This window comes from Miniopterus schreibersii (genome assembly GCF_964146895.1).
Source record: "Miniopterus schreibersii genome assembly, chromosome: 6".
NCBI classification, from domain to species: Eukaryota; Metazoa; Chordata; class Mammalia; order Chiroptera; family Miniopteridae; genus Miniopterus; species Miniopterus schreibersii.
In genome coordinates, this window is record NC_138107.1 from 88,336,259 (window position 1) to 88,358,386 (window position 22,128).

The 22,128-nt window shown below is 50.3% G+C and overlaps 1 protein-coding gene across 5 annotated transcripts in view; it reads left to right on the forward strand.

Annotated features, from left to right (window-relative positions):
- PACRG (parkin coregulated) overlaps positions 1 to 22,128 on the forward strand; it is a 328,057-nt gene that overhangs the window by 167,434 nt on the left and 138,495 nt on the right. For 4 of the 5 annotated variants that reach the window (XM_081141419.1, XM_081141420.1, XM_081141422.1 and 1 more), the window contains exon 4: positions 864 to 1,013. The exons of the other annotated variant lie outside the window; for it this stretch is intronic. In XM_081141419.1, the coding sequence (XP_080997545.1) occupies positions 864 to 1,013 (150 nt within the window). The remainder of the gene's footprint in view (positions 1 to 863; positions 1,014 to 22,128) is intronic. 5 annotated transcript variants of the gene reach the window in all.

Consider the following 22,128-nt stretch of genomic DNA (forward strand, 5'->3'; position numbering starts at 1 on the left):
TCGGTTAAGTGGAAACACAGACCCAGCCCCCCTCACCAAATACACGTTTGTTTCCCGGGAACGGATTTAAGAATAGCATGGGCTGGGAGCTGAAAATGTGTCTGTTGCATAAAACGTACCTGTTGTCCACCTTCCGGGGGTCCTTTGACTCCAGCGGCACTAAGGGACCTTCGCTCTCTCTCGCCGCCTGTCCTGTGGGCGGCGATGAGCCGCGTTCTCAGGGTTGGTGAGGGATCATGAATGATCGGGGTTCGATTCCCGGTCAGGGCACACGCCTGGGTTGCGGACTCGATCAATGACTCTCATCATTGATGTTTCTGTCTCTCTCTCCCTCTCCTTTCCTCTCTCTGAGATCAATAAAGATATATTTAAAAAAATAAATAAAGACTGTGCTCCTAACTATTATGGAATACCTCCTCCTTGGAATAAATGCACATTTAAAAAAAAAAAAAAGGGGGGGGGCCCAAAGTTTATGGCAGAAACTTATCTTCGGAACAAACTGAATCTGAAGGGCTGTCAAGATTCAGGTTGTTGGGAGTGTGGCCTGGAGGCCAAGGAGGGTCAGGCGGCGTGAGAGAGCGAAGGTCCCTTAGTGCCACTGGAGTCAAAGGACCCCCGGAAGGTGGACAACGGGTATGTTTTGTGCAACAGATACATTTTCAGCTCCCAGCCCATGCTGTTCTTAAATCGAGCCCCGTCAAGCGCCCCAGCGCAGCAGTCAAAGCCGTAATCACAGGGCCCGTCCCCGCGGTGATCCCAGCGGAGTGCGGTTTAATTTTTAACTTAAAGGTCTGCCGGCCGATTTGCCCTGTGATCGTAGAAATTAACGCTCTTCACCTGGCCTCTCCTCGCCCACCTTCCAGATGCCTTGAACCTCCGGAACCGGCAGGTCATCTGCGTCACCCTGAAAGTGCTCCAGCACCTGGTGGTGTCGGCCGACATGGTGGGGGAAGCGCTGGTGCCCTACTACCGCCAGATCCTGCCCATCCTGAACATCTTCAAGAACATGAACCGTGAGTGGCCCGGCGCGGGCGGCCGGCAGGCCCCAGGGAGGGGGCGCGGTTCGAAGCCGAGTCAGTCAGCGCCCGTTGGGGGTTTGTTAGGGCGTATAGAGCAAAACGCACTTGGAGGCCCAAGTAGCGTGACTCCCACCCCTCGCCTTCCCCTCCCCGGGGGACCGGTCAGGTTAACACTCATTTATGGCCCCTGGCGCCGCAGCTCCCTCCCCCGGCGCCCAGGCGGGAGCAGTCCTGCGATCTCCTGTAGTTCAGTTGTCACGTTTTTCCAGTCGTTTCTGGAATACGCTAGTAGGCGTTGAGTGTGTGCTTTCTCTTGATAGTAATTCTACCTTTAGATACTTCCTGCTAAAACTGCAGTTTTTGTTGATTTAAGATGACATTTTAAAGCAATCTTATTAAAATCTGGTTCGAGCGGTTTGGAGAGTCTCAATATGCATTTTCCACTTCTAAAAAATACATAGAACAATCGATTATTTGTAGCTACTTAGTTGGTGGCGAGTGCTGTTTAAAATATATACGTACTGGTGAGCTTATTCTGTAAAGTGTTATTGCGTATGTTTTGGAAGCGCCGAGGAGCTCCGGTGAGCCCGCGTCAGCCTGGCGAAGGCGTCCGCGGGGTGGGGACCAGTGGCGGGAGGTGGGCGCTCTGTCCACGGAGAGCGTGTTTCCTTCCTCGCCTCTTGAAACTACGTGCACGTGGTTTTCCTCTTACGTCGCTGCCCTCGAAGGCCCGCGCTTTTCCTGAGTCGGCGTCACGGTTAATTCCCGACGTCCGTGCTCGTGAGCGATGCGATGGCGGCTGCAGGGAAATGTTGGAACGTGACCCCTTCTCGTGGTGGGTACGAAAAAATCAAACGAAAAGCCGAGTGTGGGGCGCCTCCCACCACAGACGGGTCCTGCTCGTTTATTTCATTCCTACGTGTCTTTTAAAATTCTCCCGGGTCAGGGGACCCTTCAGGAAGCCGCGGCGTCCTCGGGAGGTTTCCGGCTGCCTTTCAGTCGCTGGACCTGCTCGTGGTGCCTGTTGAACGTACGTAGCGGAGGGGACTCAGGCTGAGGCGGTGGGAGCTGAGGGGCATCCGCAGGGAGCGAGTAGCTATCCAATCCGAACCCCTGAAGGTCTACAGAGTTAACGGGGGTGTTTCGATTAGAGGGTCACCCTCTGGGGAAAGTAAAACTGGGCGTTTAGTGGTTGAGTATCTCATGGTCTCAGCTGCACGTTTCAGCAACAGCGTGGAGCCATAGGCTGAGTCCACGTGTGCTCACTGTCCAGTTATGGTCCCTGAACAAAACCCTAAGGACGTCCAGTGTCAATTCTAATTAGCCTGAGAGAGACAGGGAGAGAGACGGCAGAGCCGGGAGGACAGAGCTGGAGGTTATGGAGCCGAGTTATTGAAGAAATGGGCGAATCGGGTGGCAGCCACCTCCACACGTCTTTCCCGCTGAACATTTCCCAAGCGTGTGATCCCCCGGCTTTTTCTCCACGCCCCGCACACAGAGGCCTGTGACACGCGCACTGTTTCCATCTTTGTTGTCGCAGTTGCCTCTCCGCAGCTTTTCTCGCATATAAACATTCGCTTCTGTTTCCACCCGCATGGAGCCCGAGCCCCGGCCCCTTCCCCTCCCGGCCCGCAGGAGGTCCCGAGGCTGCCGCAACACTGTAGAGTCTGGAACCCAGACCTAAGCATCATTTTGAATAAAGGAAGAAAAGCAGCGATATTCAAAAGACAGTCGGCGTCTCCCTCAAACCTGTAAAAAGTGGACCGGGCGGTGGGGGCTCGGACTATCCGACAGAAACAGCCGGTCTCTCCGCCTTCGCCGCTGCGCTTTCTGCTCAGGCCTCTGACTCGCGGGCGTTCGCGTGCTTAACAGCAGAAGCGACTGGCTTAGGGATACCTTCCTGTTTAGCTTTGATCAACGCGAGGCATCTGTGGTTTCTACCGGAGCTTTAATTGGCCCCAAGCAGGGCCCGTCATTTGGGGAGGTTTCTGAGTGCGTGCACCAGGAATTCTGCGTTCAGCTATTTTCTGCTGAATGTCTCTCTGACATTTGAGTTGAAAACAGTATCAGCTTCAGCTTCGTTTTCTACTTATCTTAGGAACCTGTCAGTGCAGGGCCGGGACGCAGCCGGCTGTATTTCCAGAGGCCGGATTATAAAATCGGAGCACTGGAGCTCTGAACCTCAAAACCAGTCTTCAGCGTGGCCTTGTGGCCGTAGAGCCAGTTCTGTTAGCAGAAGCTTATCGCAGGATTTCCAGTTACAATAGTCTTTTCACTCCAGAGACAATTTAGCTTTAACGGTGTTTTAATAAATCCTGTGTTATGATTATGGATATTTTACTCACATACACAGAACCATATATACTTAGGTTATTTAAGCAGATGTGTTCAGCAACAGATATCTTTATTTATAATTAAAATTATATTAGAAATTTGCAGCATGTCACCTTAGAAAAAAACTTTATCCTCAATTTCAACATATTTGAGAAAATTTCATACACTTTAGTCTCCTCTCTTCTCTCCTTCCTTCCCTCTCATGTAAATCACCGTCTCATAAAATTCAGGTTCAAACACATTTCTTTCGAGTCCCGTGACAAAATCTTGGGAACGAGACCAGAGAGAAATGGCAGAAGGACAGAAAAGGAACGAGAGAATGTTCCTCAGATACGATGACTTGCCCGCCCGCCTGGGTCCCCGCAAAGGACAAGCTTCAGCTTAATTCTTGCCCCTCCCTGCGTGCAGTTCCCGTCGTTTCAGTGCCAGGTGGACTTTCTCCGAAACGCGCCGAGGGGCTGCGCGGCCAGGGACCGGGCACACGTGCAGGTGGTCACCCGGGTGAGGAGCCCAGGCCTGGCGTCTCCTCAGCAGCAGCCACCCGTCGTCATTGTCACGTCCCCAGGTGCTCAGACTGACCGCCAGCCCGGGTCTCGACCCTGACCTGGGAGGAGTGGCGTTGTGCTTCTGTTTAGGATAATATGTTTCACGGGGCTTAGTTAAGCTGTGGTTTAAAACACGCCACAGGTCACTCTCCGCTGAGAGCCGTAACGCGGACCCGAGGGTAACATTCTGGAGCCGGGAGAGGGAAGCGCTAGGCCACTCATGCCACAGCTCTGAGCTTACGTCTCTCCATCTGTACAAAGTAGCCGTGACAATGCCTCTCTGTCGGGTTGGCGTCACAATTCGAGGCAATATATCCAGAGCCCCTTCACACAGAGGCTGGCCTTGTCCGGGTATTAAAAGAGATAGCCACTATTATCGTATAAGGGCATATACATGCCCAGTATTACGTGCATCTGTTATTGTGTGATATCGCATGCAAGCATAGCAATGCTGTATAAGTTATTATATAGCCACACGAGCAGGGGACTGAGCGTATTGCGTCCTCTGTTGGGTAACTCGGGCCTGTGAATGAAGCACCACCTCCTGGTCCCCCAGCGGCGACAACCCCTTTGGTTTCACAGGACTCACCATACCGCTGATCGCCAGACGCCAGGGAGGTGGCCAGGTGAGCGAAGGGCCCTGGCATTCATCCAGGGGTGACTGGTTTTCAAATCCGTCTCTTCCTGCCGTAATCTCCCAGCTCGAACATGTGGCCGGTGTTTTGGGGAAGGAGATATGTCCAAAAAGGAGGCCTGAGCGTGACCACCAGGACTCACCGGGATCAGGGTCCTTGTTGGAGGATCTAAACTTGGGTCTCAGCTTTCGAGCTCATTTGCCTTAATTCTGAACAGTGAATTCTGGGTGTCTAAAATGTGCCGTCTTCCCAGTGGCTGCTTTGGGGCGAAAGAGAGAGTTTCTGAAATAGCAATTTCTTCGTTCCCGTGTCCTTTTACAAATGTTATTAACAGTTACATAAAATTAAGACAATAGGACTGTTCAATTTATAGCCTTCGGAAATGAAGCTACAAAATTAATGACGCAGTGTATTGCTTTTGAGAGGCAGGAGCCAATAAACGGTATTAAATATTTACAGCTGAAATACGGGGCTGTGCGGGCAGACGAGGGCTTGCCAGTAACCCCGTTTCCACAGGCAGTCCCTGCTGCGGGCCCTTTGCTCCTATCCGCACCGATAGTCCTCAGACAGGTGCCACCTGGGACACTTCAGAGGCCCCAGGTAACAGCAATGCTAACAGCTTATTTAAGTCATGAAGTATGTAAAAGTAATAACAAAACAACCTGTTCCCGTATGTGGAAATCAAATAGTCTTAGATTTACCTAGGATAGCTCTGGGACATATGCCTCTAAAATCAATAAAAGCCCATGGGAAAGATGTTAAAATTTTAAACTTCAATTCAGATACATTAAAACATAGAGAATTCTAATTTTGTGGGTTTTTAAAACTCTACAGGTGTTTTTTTTTTTAATCTGTAAATAAGTGTTACATTAATTTTTAAAAGAACCTATCTATGCGCTTCATCAGGGTTGCATGAAGCAGTTTACCCCTTTTCGTTGCTGTGTAGTATTCCATTATAGAAATAGTCTGCAATTCGTTATGCATTTTACTGTGGTTGAACAGTTGTGTTGTTGAGTTTGGAATTATTAAGGATAAAGCTCCTATTAACAAAACAAAACAAAAAAACACAGAGGTAATGGGGATGCATCAAATTTACAAAATTTTAGAATATTTGTATCAGGACTTTGGCCTTGAAGTTCAAGTAGTTTCTAAAAAATAGGAACAATTATTTCATGCTGGTAGTCTTTTGAAAGAACTTGCATGAGAGCCTCAGCGTTCTTGGTCAACCCAAATTCAGTTCTCGTTTACATTTCTGAGTTCCATGGGGCCTGTTCTCTCAGGGTCCTTGAAAGTGTTGATGAAGTTTTCAGAGCTGACGGTTTACCCCCAACTCACGACCGACTCATAGAAAGGTTATTTCACTTTGGAGTTGAGGTCTGTTTCCCATGGAATTCTGTTCCGTTTTGAGTCTATGGGTTTATATTTTGGAAATTGACGTCAAGGTTCCTTTGAAATCATTAGGCTTGTCAGATTTGAAAGCATTCGGATGTTTGTTCACGGAATGAGCGCATGGAGGAACTCGTTAGGGCTAGAGCGCCACGGCTCCTGAGAGTCAGGTTGGAAGGGTCGTGTTTGAAGCTCAGAGTTAACCAGTTGTCTAAACGGAATTCTGACCGGAAATGTGGAGCTGGCAGGCCCACTGGGGGCCCCTCGGTCTGCGCCTCCCTCTTGCTTACTAACCATTAGACCGCTGCTTCCACGGGGGCAAAACGTTTGTGCTGGGCTTTCTCTGTCATTTGCGGAGCATGGCACACGTAGAAGAAATAGGTGCTTAATCTGTGTGTGTGGATTTGTTCACAGTCTGTATGGCCAGTGTTGTTTATTTTGTCCTGTCCCTGGTGGCTGCACTGAGACTGCTCCATTCAGGCTTATTCTCACCCTAAAGTCACTTGTAGAAACTCATGCTGGGGTCAGGAGTGTGATATAAGTTGCGTGTACTCGCCCAGAGGGTAAATTAATCTCAGAGTTGTCTGTCTGTGTCTAGAAACATAGGGCCTGGGAGTGTGATAACCACAGAAATGAGAATCTAGTCGTAAAGGCTGCATTTTAGTGTCCTAGGGCTGCCATGGTATAAACAACAGAAGGTCATTGTCTCACAGTGCTGGAGACCGCAAGGCCAAAACCAAGGTGAGGGAGGGCTACTCTCTCCAAAGCCAGGAAAGAACCTGTCCCTGCCTCTCTCCTCGCTTCTGGGGGTGCCAGCAGTCCCCGGGACCCTCCAATCTCTGCCTCCAGCTCCACACGACACTTCCCTGTGCATCTGTCTCTGTGTCTCTCCTCTTCTTACAAAGATACCAGTGTTTGTAAGCGTTGGGTGAGGCCCACCCTACCCCAGTGTGACCTCATCTTAACTTTACTAATTGCATCGACAATGACCATGTTTCCAAATATTGGCCACATTTTGAGGTTCCAGAAAGGAGAATTTGGAGGATGTCATTCAGCCCAGGACAGGCTCCTAAGGTGTGTGAGGGTCAACTCCATCCTTGGTAGATACAGCTAGAGGGGTTGTGTGCCGTCGCTCCCTCGAATCCCCACAGCCACTGCAAGTGGACTCTCTCTGCAAAGCCTGGGAACCCCCTCTTCAACACGATACAGAATTCATGATATACCCTTCACAAAGGTAGCATAGCTCTACATCCCCGTGATAAACTCAGAGAGGGCTTCGAATATGAAAAGGCTTGAGTGGGTGTGACGACAAACAGTTTAAGGTGTTCTGTTGTCATTTCAGAGTTGAACCACATTATCTAAGGAGTCAGTAATTTATTTACATACAAGTGGAGAGTAAACCCAGGAAGATCAACATGTCTTTCAGAAGATTAGCCAGGGATAAAAGAATTCAAGCATCCCCAGCAGAGTTCAAGTAGCCTGTTGGCCAGAGGTGTTCTCTGTTGTACAGTATGACTCCTCGTCAGAACAGTGATACACGCCCGAGTAATTTCAGCAGCATCACCTCAAACCCCCACAGTCTAGCACTAGAAAGGACAGCCTGGCATTAGTCTTTGAATTGTCAGAGTTGTTTTACAGATAAAGAAACTAAGAATTGGATCCAATGGCTTGTCCAAGGTCATATGACAGAAATGAGCCACTGCCAAGACTTCCAACATAAATAGATCCTACGTCCAAGCCCGAGCGGCCAGATACTCTGGAAACGCAAATTGCTTTGCCAGGAAAAGTGGTTCTGAGGCTGTTCTGATCAACAGATTTCTTTAATGTCCCGATTAAGTGGAAGTTTCATGGATCCGCTTTAACAATTATTAGACGCTGTCAGATCAAAGTGGCTGTAGCTATCTTCTCCACAAATCGTATGCATTATGAAACACAAATGTTTCATAGCATCAATCTCCACTGTAGAGTAGTGATCAAAACAGCTCTAGAGAAACTCCGAACACAAAGAACCAGCAGCAAGTTCACCTGGTTTAAAGCATCAGACAGAGCACCACTGAGCCCCAATGCAGCCCCACTCTTTTTGCCAGACAGCATCAGATCATTATATTTTTAATCCAGGAGCATTTCCTTCCCACTTCGACTGTCGAGAAAAGCGGTGTACATAGTATAGTCACCTGTGGACCAGGTCTTCCCAGTAGAGTTACCCCCTAGAGTATATGTTGCCAACTAAACCCAGACACACTGTCAACATCCTTTGTAAGAAACGGAAAAATGTAAAAAATGTGACTTAACAAAATGTACTAAGTCCAGTTCAACTTGCAAAGGGAGGCATCCACTCCCCCAAAGTGGAAAATAAACCATCGTGAATGCAGCGACCACCGTGCACCATCCATCGTCTTCAGGGTTATTCTGTGTGTCACCCACAACTGCCGTAGGAAGCAAGTATTAGGACCTGTCGATGGAAAAGGGAATTCAGTGCTTTGCCCAAGGCCCTCAGCAGCTGTTGGGATGCACATCAAAATTAGTTTGATTCCAAATGCACTTGTTTGTTTTCTCAGAGGGTTAGGATCTATAGCTAAATCAGATAACTAGAAGCTTCATGGTCATGGACATTCACACAGGCCTTTAAAAACTAAGACATTATTCGGGATACATTGATAGATGCAAAAATGGACATTTCGCCATTTCTGTAGTTTTCTCTACAGAACACGACAAAACAGTCATCACCAAATTTACACTGTAAAACCAGCTGTGGACTTCACTCTGTCCTAAACTTAATTTTGTTATTTCAAAATAATGGATCTGAAATTATAGCCCCAACTAAATAGTAGCACTTCTGTTCATCTTTATGAAAGTAGCACAAAATAGTGACAGTGAAAGTAGGGAAGGAGGGTAAGATAGGTGTTGTAAGAACAGTTCAACTCGATTGTAGGAGACAAATCACAACTCAGTGCCCACGGCAGGCCAAGTACACTGCAGTCACTAACCTGTGTGTGCTTTTTTTTCAGTTCATAATTCAGTAGGTTTTCCTTGTTGGATGAATTTGGATTGGTTTTCTCTTGGCTAACCATGTTTGATGTTTATTTCAGAATTACCTGATAGGGAAGTTAAAATAATAACTTCTATGGGATTAATTTGGAAACATTTTAATAAGCTATGGAGCAAGTTTAAACCTTACTTTTGGGTAGTTCAGTTTGCACAGCGTTTTTGTTTTCAAACATAGCTCTTTAACAGGAGACCCATCGCTCTAGGTGGGAGAGTTCACAGTCCTTATCCTAACTAACCACGGAGCCCCCACACTTCTTCCCAGTGCCACAGGTATGTAGACTGAAGCACTCTCCCATTTATTCTTCACTCACTTTGCCAGATGGATACTTGAGTCAAGCATGGTTGTGGATTAATCCAGAGAGCAGTGTTCTCCTAATTTTGACAATAACTCACAAAGCAAGGGCTCTGGTACTGCCCACGACGTAGTCTAACGCTTGGGATTTGTCTGCATTTACCAGTACATTGTGCAAAAGCCCTCATATGAACCTCTTTCTGAAATCAGCCTATTTTTTCTTGGAACTTTCTCCCTACTTTTACTAAAAATATCTATCATACTATTAAATTTTTCTTAGTTTCCTATATTTTAAAAAGAAAGCATAATCCATTTCCAAGAAAATGTTTCCAGGGTAATAATCACTGAGCATATGAATGATTTTTAGTATTGATATAGCTAAGTTTCTCTAAATAAATAATTGCTATGCCCACTGCATAATATACCAAGTGTGCCTGTTAAATGGTAGTTTTCTTATGCAAGAATTTCCATTATGAAAACCTGTGAAATGGCAATCCAACACATTTGAAGAATTAACAGCCTTAGATTGTAATTGGAAGATACGTTCTAATTACTGTTTAATTTCTTGGTTGAAAATCTTTGGCATGTGGAATGTGAAATTAACTCCGAAACTATGTGATTAATATTATTAGCACTTAGCTACTCTTTTTGCAGCTACAATGGTTTGATTTGTTTGACTCAAAAAATGTTCAACCAGAAAAAGAGTGCTTAAAGTTTGGAAAGTTTAGAAAGAGGAGTGGATATAGTTAAATCTATAATTTGCTGTGTTCAGGTGAAGTGGTTCAGTGTTGGCTCATTGAAGGAAAAAAAGGTATATTCAGTCGGAGGCGTCCTGTTTGAGTTGTTTTATGTCAGGAAGACAAACTTCTTTAGAATCCTGTTATCAAGGCCAGGGATTAATACCCAATCTTGTGACACGATCCTGTGATCTTTGTCCAGCCAATGGTGGAAGGCTAGAAATCCCTTAAAAATCGATGTTGTTAGAATCGATTCCTTGTTTAAACTTTGTATTTCACTCACGTAGATCTCAGACAACTGTTCTGCCAGTTATATTACTAGGGTAGATATTCCTCGCTGTTTTTAACGAGATGGTTTACTTATTAATTTGTCCCAAGATTTTTACATCATGTAACTTAACAGCTGACAGTATTTAGTGTGTCCTGCAGGCCAGAGGCGGGGCAGAGTGCTTCTCATGAATCATTCCTTTTAACCCTCACCGCACCGGAGGAAGAGTTTCCTGAGCCTAATTTAACTGACCGTCAGTCAGTCACGTGGCCCTGGTGGCGTTTTTCCTATGGGGAGAGGAACAGAAAGTGGTAACTCCTGTGGTTTCCTGTTTCACGAATCCTTGGGCTTCAGCCGCGCCGCCCGGGCGTCGCCCACCGCGCGGGACAGTCCCGCCAGCGCCGTGATCTCCTCTCCCGGCGTTTAAACCAGCCGCGCTCAGCCAGTAACGCGCCTAAACCGGCCGCTCCGTCCGAAGGGGCTCCTCCATTCTCGTCACTATGGAAGAAGAAGTATTTCAATACTAAGTATTTCTCACACGTTTTTTAAAATATCATGAGCGGCAACCGATCTAGGGCTCGGTCTTAACTCCTTCCTCACGTGGCCGCTTCAAGACTGTTTGCTCGCCGCACCTCCTCCTGGTTTCTCCTCGATTCCCCCAAATCATAGCGCCCTGGTTAGATCTGCTTCTTTCCTCCTACACAGGCTTACACTTCAAGCTGTACCACATCCTAGGTACTCAGGAGTCCCCCGATCCTCAAAAATGTGAGAGAATTCATCACTGTTGCTAATCCTCTGCTGCCTAAGCTTTAGATCTGGCGCCAGTGACACGGGCTGAGGTCAGGGTCACCCACACAAGCGTAATAAGTGCAGGAGGCCCCTCGTCTCCACGCAGGAAACTCAGCACCGTGTCGGTCCGAAGGCCGAATATCACCTTGGCGCAGCGCGGGGCCAGCATCTCAGGAAACATGCTGGCACCTCGACTGTTTCCACACCTTTTAGCTTATTACGGGAGAGCCCAGCTGGCGGGGGTCGGTGGCAGGCTGCATGTCCCCAAAGAGTGTCTGTAACTGGGCGTGAGATTTCTCCACCAGCCCACGCGAAGGAATCTTCCAGCGTTTTCCCTCCCTCGCACTCCAAAATCCAACCACTTGCCCGTCGCATTTCTTCTCCAGCTGCGACTTTATTTCTGGCCCCCCCCCCCCCCCCGTCGCCAGCCGTCCCAGTGCCCCCCTGCCACCCGAGGGCCCGCGGGCGCACCTTCTGTCTGCTTCGGAAAATCTCCCCTGTTCTCGGTGCGTGGAGAACCCCACCGGCAGTCCCACCGCCCGTCGCCAAGCGCCCGCAGCTCTCGGGGCGCCTGGTCCCCGGTCTGCAAGAATGCCGGACAGGAGCGCTCGGCGGTTTGCGTCTCCTTTCGTTTCTTTTTAAACATTTCTGTCTTTCTAACCTCGTGACGCTCTCTTAGTATCGACCGTCCCGGAGAGAAAAGCCGACCCCCGAGCAGCCCCTGCGGCCTGCGCGCCGAGGCTTCAGGCTCCTGCTCTTGGGACAGATGCTCACACGTCCTCGCGTGGTCCAAGCCGGTGGCTCCCCTCGCTTGCTGGTGCCGTTCTCTGCGGCAGGTTCTCCTCCCCGTCTCCGCCTGTCTTCCTGCTCTCCAGCCTCGGCGCCGGTTGTCATTTACAGCCACGTAGTGTGTCCCCATCACTTCTCACCCTCTGTGTGCGGCCTCGTTGCCGGGACCCTGGGACCCTGGGACCCCAGGAGAGGAGAGACGGCTCCCCCTGCAGAGACCACCACTGCCCATCCCTCTGTCCCTGTCCCCCCATCACCCCCTCCCCAGTGCCCAGCCCAGGAGCACCCTGTCCTTCTGTCCCTGTCCCCCGAAGTCAGCAGGCTCTGCATTTCACGACGCTCTTGGAAACACCCCGACATCAATGCGAGTCCGCGCCGCAGGGCAAGGCGGGAACACGGCCGCGGCCGCTGTGGGTAATGAGTTTCTCTGCAGAAACGCGAAGTAAATGCGGGTGTTCCTGCCACGTTTCTGCATATGGAGGCATTTATGCAACAGCATCCACGCGGCTCCAACCGCCTGCGGCCAGAGAACATCCAACCTCCAGCTTACTACCTGCATCAGCCTCGAGCTGATGGGAGCATCCTGCTCCTGCTTAGGGAGCCCAACGACCTGCTCCAGGGGGTCGTCCCACCCCGCCTCCGACGCCCATCCCTGGCGGGCGTCTGAGGACTGGGACCTTGCGGGTGTCTGAGGACTGGGACCTTACGGTTTCACTGCTGTGGAGCCTTCCAGTGTTTTGTGTTCTCTACAGCAGCTCCTGTAGGCCGCCTGCGAGGCTGTGCCCTAAGCCTCCCTCCTGCTCCTTCCAGCTCTGCTCTAAGTGCATTAACCAATTCTCTCTGCAGAGTGGGCTCTGCAAGCTCAGGTGTGCCTCACTTTATCTAATAAACGTGTTCCGGGCATGCAGTGTAGATCGAATTTTAACAAATTGAATCATATATTTAAATGCCTGAGGGGCACTCAGTTAAGGAAATGAATCGCATTCTGAATTTTAAGCGAATTTTTGTGCCCTAATTTTTCTTTCCTGGTAATCCAGGTTTGCACTTGGGTTTGCTTTATTTAGGTGGTGCTGGTATCAAATTTTTAAACCCATTGAGGAATTTTATAAAGCAAGCACTCGAAAGGTACTTCTTAATGACCCCGTGCTTGCATCGTTACTGGCAGCCAGTTAACTGCAACGGAATAGAGGTAGTTCAAGCTCAGGACCAGTCCCAGCGCTCGATTGCCTGGGCAAGAGGTATGGGGAGGGTAAGGGAAGTGGCTCTGATCTTAGAGTCAGGTAAGGGTTCCTCTTAGGCGTTAATGGTAAGCTGACAAGGTCTTCATCACAGGCCTGTTGAAAGGAACTTCTTTAGGAAGTAGCCTGTGGCATGAACATGAACACTTATGATGGTGACCAACTAAACTAGTGAGTCAGCCAAAGCCCCTACATACAAACAGAAACCTTGGATCTCAAAACCCAGGATTGAATGAATGCCTACTGCGTGCCGGGTTCCAGAGCCACATGGAAAAGCAAGACACTGGCCTCAGGGTCCCGGGCTGGGTTCTGCGATGGGTCTGGGCTGTGGGACCAAGCGGAGGGTCCCACTCTTCTTCCAGGGGACCATCCAGGACCTTGGGGACACAGGGATGCTTTGTGCTTTAATTAGTACTAAAATTGCCCAGAGGTGAGGCTGTATGTGCTGTGGAGATGGTGCCCGAGAGGGACGGATCCTGAACTGGTTTTCACCACACCTGAGGCTCGCGGTCCATGTGAGCCCGTTCCCACCCCCCCCCCCCCCGTCACCCCTACCCCCGGGTAGTTTCAGTGGAAGGTTGTAAGTGGAGGGGAAACAATGGGGACAAGATGGAAGAAGGAAACTCACCTGAGCGACGTGAGTTACAAATAAAAAGCAGCAGAAAGAGGGTACAGCTGCATCTCAGGGTCACCCCGTGTCTGCATGTAACCTACTCAGATTCAGCCAGGTCCCAGGGCAGGAGGCGGAGTCCCCTTGCGCCCACCCCACCGGCCTGGGTCAGACTCCAGAGCGGCCATGGGGCTGGGAATGAAAGTCGGGGTCCCTCACTCGGTCTCAGCCCGTCTCCCCCGGCAGTCAGTGGTGCCAGCAGGGCCCCTCCCTGGGTCGCCCACGCCGGGCAGCAGAGGAAACTGACACTGGCACCTGCCCACCGTCAGCCGTGGAGAGTGGCTCAGCTTCCCGATGGCGGGTCTGTGAGCAGCGGTGGACTGTCCCCCTCCCACCTGCCCTGTCCCCACAGCTTCCTTTCCGGGGTGAAGGTCTCAGGGCGCAGTTAGCCCCTCGGGTCCTGGTTTCAGGTTTCCTCGGGGGGGGGTCCAGAGAAGCCTGGGAGAGAGGGAGAACCCGTTCGTCATGGTCCCGGAGAACATGGCTAATTTATGTTAATGACCATTCAGAGACAGACATTTGCAAAGAAACTATCAAGGTTACCGCTCGGCCCAACCTTACCTTATTATCAACCCCACGCCCGGGTCCTCGAGGGGAGCACTGCTATGCGATATTTCTTCACCTTACCTATTTCACTGGCTAGCTTAGCAGAAAAGAAGTCGTTTTAAAAATTCAGAGGGTGTCATATTTATTTTCTATACATCTTGTCACTTACTATCTATGTTTGTAAACAAATATGTTCCATTTTTCAGGAGCCATATGGCTTCTAACTCGTTTGACTTAATAAGGTAACAGAAATTCCCTGTGAAATCTGCCCCGAACGGTTGCATTCTCTTGGGGATTTCATGCTCCCGAGAGCCTGGCGTTCAAGGGCAGAGCCTGACTCTGTCCCCGCTCCTCTCTGCCTCCCTTTCCTCCCCGGACACGTTCCTTTCGAGTCCCGCAACAGAACCTTGAGAACGAGACCAGGTAGAAATGACTCCGGCCTTGTCCCCGGACCCCGGGGTGCGGGCGCCGCTGAGCCCCTTAGCACCGTGCACCGTGTGAGCAGGCCTGTGGGTGGTCCGCGCCCGTGGAAGGAGGGTATTAGGAGGGCTCAGCTCAGAAGGCTGCGTGAAGGGCCCAGTTGACACTAGCAAGGCGTTCGGAGCATCGCTGGCACCAGGGACCACTGCGTAAATGGCGAAGGGGGCTCCTCCTGGCACCCTGATCAAGGGCTGGTGCCCAGCTGCTCAGCGCTGCTGGTAGCATGTCCTCTAAGGGGGTAGGTGACCCCCAGAGGTGGGTCAGAGCAACTCTCACGATCCGGGGCCCGCTGGCTACGCCCGCCTGAGGGTAACAAAGGCCTCATGTTTTGCACACTGTGAACTGCACAGGTACAGGGGGGCGACTGGAGCCCACACTTCCGTGTAGAGACGAGCTAGAGGAGGTGGGGGGCCAACTCAAAGAGGCGCAAAAGCCGCTCAGTAACGTCTCAGTAGTGACGCAGGGGGATCAGGGCGGCAAAGCGAGTCCCCTCAGAAGTTTCTGTTCCGGTTGCAGTTTCAACACCGGGTCATGTGTTTGGTTATTTTGTCTGTTGGTTTGTTTTATATCTTTCTGTGCTGGGATTATGGGGGCTCATAGTCCAAACAAAGTGGCTGGGACCATTCGTTTTCTGTTTCCGTGTTTGGAAGACCGAACGCTCGTTATTTTTGGCGTCCGATCAGCCTCTGACTTCCTTTCTGAGACACATTTTGCAGAAAATTAATTTCCCCACTCATGGCACGAGAGAGACGACACACTCCTCTTTAATAATGAAGGAATGGTTCGAAACTGCTCGCGGAACAGGTAGGATTTCAGGGGAAAGGCTGTGGTTCTGCCTGGCTCTGGGATGAACGACGTTCGAAATGAGATCAGAGGGAAGGCCGTCGTGGGGACCGGCCCGGCAGTCGGCTGTTTTTGGAAGGAAGTCCTGCTCTGTTGTAACTCCCGCTGGCCTCCCAGTGGCATCACCTCTTAGCAAATGACCCTGTCCCCCTGTGCTCTTGCCCCGGGAACACGCTGAGCAGGTGCGACGTGGTCACTTCCTCTGATCCTTTCGTCTTAGCTGTGCCACCTTCTGTGCGTGAAGCATCCACTCTTAGCTCCATCAGGGTGAAGCATGTTAGCTCCAGAAGGTTCTATAAGAGCCCGAGAGTCCTCAGACCCGACCCCTGCCTGGCACAAAGACAGGCGCCCTGGGCTGACGGGATACATGGCACATTAATACCGTTGGCCAGGAGGGCGAGTGGAGATAGTGCAGCCGCTTACTCAGCTCATAAGCACCTACTGTGTGCAGGGCAGAGCCCTGCTTCTGCATGCTCGTCTCACAACCAGAGTGGTTCTGCCCGCAGGCCCTTCTGCACACTGTGGGCCTCTGTGCGTAGTCCCTACCTCAGACAAAACTGTGCAGCCGAAGAGTCTGAAAGGGGACCTCTGTGGCGTCTGGATGAGTTCTGGTAACAGAGGAGCTCAGAGAACCCCTCGCATGGGGGATGAGCTGCACTCAGCCCTCCCCAGGCCTTCACCACGGGCACCACGCTTCGCTGGACCCTGGCCACACATTCCTCCCGCCAAATGCCAGGAGGCAGCTGACCCGCAGTCTTCAACCCAAGGGTTGCTTCATGGATAAAAGGGAAACTCTTCTCAATTAACAGCCGGTAGGTAGAGTCTCCCATTCTCCAAAGTCACAGAATAAAGACGTTGTCACAACAAATTTAAGAAATGATCCCCCTTACCCACACCGGACACAGTAGAGACCTGAAATGTAGGGTTTTGACCACATATTTAACCTCGTCAAGCCTCAGTTTCTTCATCAAAAAAATAGAAATGATACTTATTTTGTTGTGAAGTCTCAATGGGCCAAATTGCAAAAAGTTCCTCAAGAGCCGAAAGACAAGGAGAGCCCAGGAGAAGCCGCCGTTCAGGGAAGAAGCTTGAGAGTCAGGTGGAGAGACATCCATCAGTCAGCAGCTAACAAGGTCATTAAATCCACAACTTAGACATGATCTCTCGAGTTCATTAAGTTCAGAGGAACAGAAGCTCATGTTCGCAGTTGGCGGGAAGGTGAAGCACCGTTTTGGATAGCTTCACCCTTTCTGTTCATCTTAGGAGCATGTTCCCTTCCACCCCTAACATTCACTTCTAGGAAGCTGCCCCGCAGGTGCCATCGACATGGCCGAGATGTGTGAGGGGCCTGAGTGTCCGTCACTAGGAGAGCGGAGGGCTCCGCGGAGGTTGCATAGAAGGACCTATGCGTTGTGCCGTGGGGGAAAAACACCGTTTGCTGTGAGATAAAACATGCGCCCATACACATGGAAGGAAATGAAAGCGCGACTCCGTTTTTATCCGATAGGGGACACGTGTGTGGGTGTGAATACAAACAAAGACATCTATGTGTTTTCCAGAAAAGGCACGGGAGCAATTTGGATGAACAGGCCAAGTAACTACCTTTTGGAGGGAGGGGTTCAGGTGGGTGAGACTTTTATTTGAATCAAAATATGCCAGGCCTGGCCAGCGTGGTTGGCTAAGGGCTGTCCCACGCACTGAGAGGTCGCCTGTTCGATTCCCAGTCAGGACACATGCCTGAGTTGCGGGCTTGACTCCCGGGAGCAGGCGTGCAGGAGGCAGCCGATCCATGTTTCTCTCTCTCTCAAATCAATAAAAACCCATTTAAACAAAAATATGCCAGATGATGGTTTCATTCACCACCAGATGCCGGCACACAAGGCCATGCAGTTTGTCTAACTCGAGTAGCTGGCACGCAGTCTGTCTCCCTAACCCGAGATCGGGCCTCGCACCTGTTGCTGGAGTGGGTGACCTTGGGCCAGGGCACCGGAGCCACCCCCGGCCATCCGCTAGACGCATTTAATCCCTCCCGACGCCTCCTTCCGCTTCTGTTCATTTTGCAAAACTGATCCCTGCGACATTGTATTTTCGCGCGGCACTGACCCCGAGGTGGTCTCCAGTATTTACGAGGGCACTTACGAACGGAACAGAGCAAACGCGGTTTAGACGGGTCACAGTAACTCTCCCAGTCTCCCTGACATCCGCCGCTTCCGGCATCACCCTTCTTCTGCACACACTCCACTAAATTAAAACATAGCACAAAAGACTATGGCAGAAGATGGCAGAAGACCCCGAAAGGGCACCGCAGAGGGGAAATCAAAATAACTTCCTAGAAACCGTTCCTGTTACGAGCGAACATTCTGTTCAGATAAAAACCCAGGAAAATTACCAGAGCACAGACAGGAGGGGAGGCGCACACGAGGCGGTGACGTCAGCAGCCCCGTGGTCTGGCAGTGGTCAGTGTCTTTCTCGGGCCCGAGCCGCTGGCCGGGCACGGCCCCCGCCGGGGAGGGCCCAGCGGTGCGCCGGAGGCTGTGCTGCCCCTCCCGGGGCCGTGAGCTCGGGAGCCCTCCCCACCACCCACCGCCCCCTCCCCCCCGTGGCGGGGGCTTGCTGGGCAGCACCGGCCCGCTCGGGGCAGCGCTGAGGAAGCGGATCGGCGCCTTGCGTTCTTTGTTAGACTGTGGAAACTGACGCCAACAGAGCCAGTGAGATTTAGCCAAAGCAGCTTGTTTTCCAAAGCTCTGGCTGGGCCCTTCCTCCTGGGGGCGGGGGTGCAGGGAGGAAATAGGTTCTTTTATTGAAGGCATCATATTTCAGACAGATATTTTTCCATTATGATCCTCCGTCAAATTACGAAGTTTAAAGGACCGCCTCAGCCTGTGGCTGCCTATATGCTACTTATAAAAAATAACCTTCGCTTCGACTGGTCTTCCTGTCCCTTCATTTTCTGCGGAGAGAGGGGCCCGGCTGGGACTTCATTCCCCCCAGACGCTGAGCCCCACGGAGGAGGGAGCGTCGGTTTACCCCGTGTCCCCGGACCCTCTGCATATAGTGGGTGCTCAGTGAATATCTGTGGTCGTAGAATGAGAATCTTCCGGTCCTGTTAGAACTGTATGTCCTCACTGGGGTTGGTTTTTATTAATTTTATTTCCCATGGCCGTGAAATTAGGTGAGTCGTGACTTTTAAGTAGCCAGAAACGTGACCGCGCCCAGAAGGCGCCCCTTGAAGCATGTACCGAAGGCGTTACCTTCAGAGTTCACAGAAATGACTTCTCACGACCGGTCTTGCCATTTGGTTTATGTGTCACCTGAACACCGCGTGCTCATTACAAAGCCCGTTGGTCTTTGAAATGCATGGGAAGCCTGCTGATGGTTTGTAAATGAAGAGATCGTGTTTAATTACTGTGTCCTGATGTTGAGCTTTGCTTTTCCAACCCTCCTCATGGCAGGAAGAGGGACTGCGGGCTGTACCCTTTTAATACTCCTTTGTTCCTCGGGTGCGATTTATTATTTTTCAACGAGCTTTGAAATTTCCAGAAGGGTTTCGAATGTAAAATGTAATTGTTTTAAAATACCAAAATTGGTGAGATTATCCGAAGACAATTCTATGGACCCAGAAAAGCCACTTAAAACCAGATAAAACTGAGGCATTAGGGCGAAAGCCTGATTCCCACGACGTCACCCTGGGCTTCCTTTGGAACAGGAAGCAGAGCTGAGGAATTGCCCTCCGTGGTACCCGGACCATGAGCTCAAACACCCACATTCAGGGCGATCGTTCAGTGCTACTCAGGTGTAGCCGAGCAGGAAAAGCCTTGATGACCTAAAGGCCCCACCAGCAACCGAACCAAGACCCCCCCAAAATTCAGTGGATTAAGGTACAGTAGATCTATTTATTCTTCCAGTAAATAGGCCAGTGCGGGGCAGGTTCAAATAAAACAGGAAGGAAGGGGGACCGTGGCCCGCGAAGTGGCAGGGACCCAGGCTAGTAGTGGTTTTGTCACATTCCATGTGGCCCCGTGATCCTGACCACCGGAAGGGGGCAGAGGCTGGAGGAGGGGGGGCAGGCGCGTTTGATAGGCCTGGTCGGGAGGCGGCACGTGTCCCCTGATTTCACCATGGCTCTGACACAGTAAGTTTTGCAATGTGAGCCTCCGGCTTCCACATCTTGTTCTCTAATCCAGCTCAAACTTTTCTGAATGGTGTGACAGGGGTGTGATTGTCCCGATATCATTCATCAGATGCGCCACCCCTAACCCGCCGACTTGTCCCAGGGTCTCTGTCACACCTGGGTTTCCCTTTAACCGGTAAGCCTCCTGCCTCTCCTGTTTCAGTCACTGTAGGTTCACCTTCCCCCCAACCTCCACCTCCCTAATTTTCTGGCCTATTCTCAACCTTCTGTGCTTCTGCTTGAATCCAGTAATCAGCTCGTCAGGACCCAAGAGAAACTCACGAGGATTATCTTCTAGAATTGCTCCGAATTCATTAGAACTTGTAGGAAATTGAGAAGCGTAAGGGACTGAATTTTTCCATTCACAAACAACTTACAGCTCTGTTCTACTCCTTTCTGTACTTCATTCATGTTTAAATTTTTTTCCCCCCATAAAGGTTTTGCACAGCTTTGGTTAGCATTCATTTTTTAAAAATACTTTGCTGTTTACTATAATCCTTAGATTTTTTTATAACATAATCTCTTAAATTCAAATGCTTATCACTGCGACTGTTGTACTACACCTTGATTTTTTGCCAATTTGGGGATTACGGAGTGAACCAGCGCAGAATCCATTTCATGCCAATCTATGCACTTGATTTTGAATAATTTATTCAGCGAAATACTTTTTAAAGAAAACCATACGCGATGGATTAAAATATGTGGAATAGATTGGCAGCATTTCCGTCTTGTTTTAATTTAAAATGCTTCCTAAACGTGTTAGCACAGGAGGAATCTGCATCACCACCGTCAGCGTCCTCGAACAGAAAGGCTCGGGACGCATCCCCGCTTCAAAAGACAAGCTCTGGAGCTCCCTCCTGTTTACCGCCCTGTTTCCAAAGGCCGGGGAGGGCGTTTCACTTGAAGTGTTTTGACATTTGAGAAAAATAAGCAGAGAGATTTCACGATGGTTTGAAGCCAGCACAGTTCTGAAGCGGGAAGCGACCCCGCCCAAACCACGGGCACGTAAGGAGCCGGTTGGTGGCACCTCCTTCGGCCTCCTTGGAGCGTCTCGTCTCCCGTTCTCTGCAATGCCGCCCACGTTTTGGAAATGAATTTGAATTTTGTCACTATTCATGAACTGCAGAATATGCACTGACCGTAACTTATTTCCCCTTTTGGAGTATATTCCAAAAATCGCACCTCCCTGCTCGGCTTTCTTGTTTGCTGGCCCATCCTTCCTGCAAGTTGAAAACAAGCTGCCTGCCAGCCACCAGTTCCAGGGAGGTTTTTAGTTACACCGGACGCGCTGTCCGTGGTGCTGACCTGCATTATGAAGCAATTTAAATGTTATCTTGTCTAACGCCTCGGTTTGGGTCTGAAAGGTCACAGACGGGCCTCTGCAGAACAAGTGGAAATCGTCTATTTATAACCTTGGATGAGTATCTGACAGCTCTACCCCAAAATGAAACAACTGAAATTATCAGTACAATAAGGGATCTCCTAGGGATATAATTAACACGAGAGCTTCCCCCCCCCCAATCCCACCTGTTAATTGTACCACTGAATAAAAATTTAGCTGAAAAGTTAATTATAATTTGAATACTTGGTTGTACTTGGGTGACTGGCATAGCCCCCCCCCCCCCAGCTCTAGTTTTATTGCGTGTCCTATGTGCCATTTCCAGCATAATCATCCAAAATCAGTGTTTTATTCCTGGGGTATCAGTGAAACCGTGAGCCTGCGGTCACAGTGACTGGCCGTGTCCTGACCCTGCCCTGCACTGTCTGCATTACTGTCCTGTGGCTGCCATCGCAAACGGCCACAAAATCGGTAGCGTAAAACAGCGGAGTGTTTTCTCTCTCAGTTGCGGAGGACAGACGCTCAGCATCAGTCTCACCGGGCGGAAACCCAGTTGTCAGCAGGGCTCGGCTCCTGTCAGGCTCTCGGGGGCTCCTGGTCTCGTCCAGCTCCCGGTGGCCGCCAGCATCCCTTTGCTTGTGCAGCATCGCCCCAGCGTCTGCCTCTGACTCCACACCTCCTCCCCTCCGCAGTGTGTCCCAAGCCTCCCTCGGCTTCTCTCTCGTAAGCACACCCGTGGTTGGGGTCAAGTCCCACCGGACAGTCTAGGATGACCGCCCCTTGTCACAATGCTTAACACAATCACATTCGCAAAGGATCTTGTTCCGTATAAGGTAACATCGATACGTTCCAGGAATTAGGACCTGATACGATTCAGACCATTCTTCAGCTTGTTATCCCGCCTGTGTGATTTCATGCAAACGATTTAATCTCTCTGAATTCCATGTATGACAATAGCATCGATTTCATAGGGTTGCTTGAGGCTCACATGAGATAATT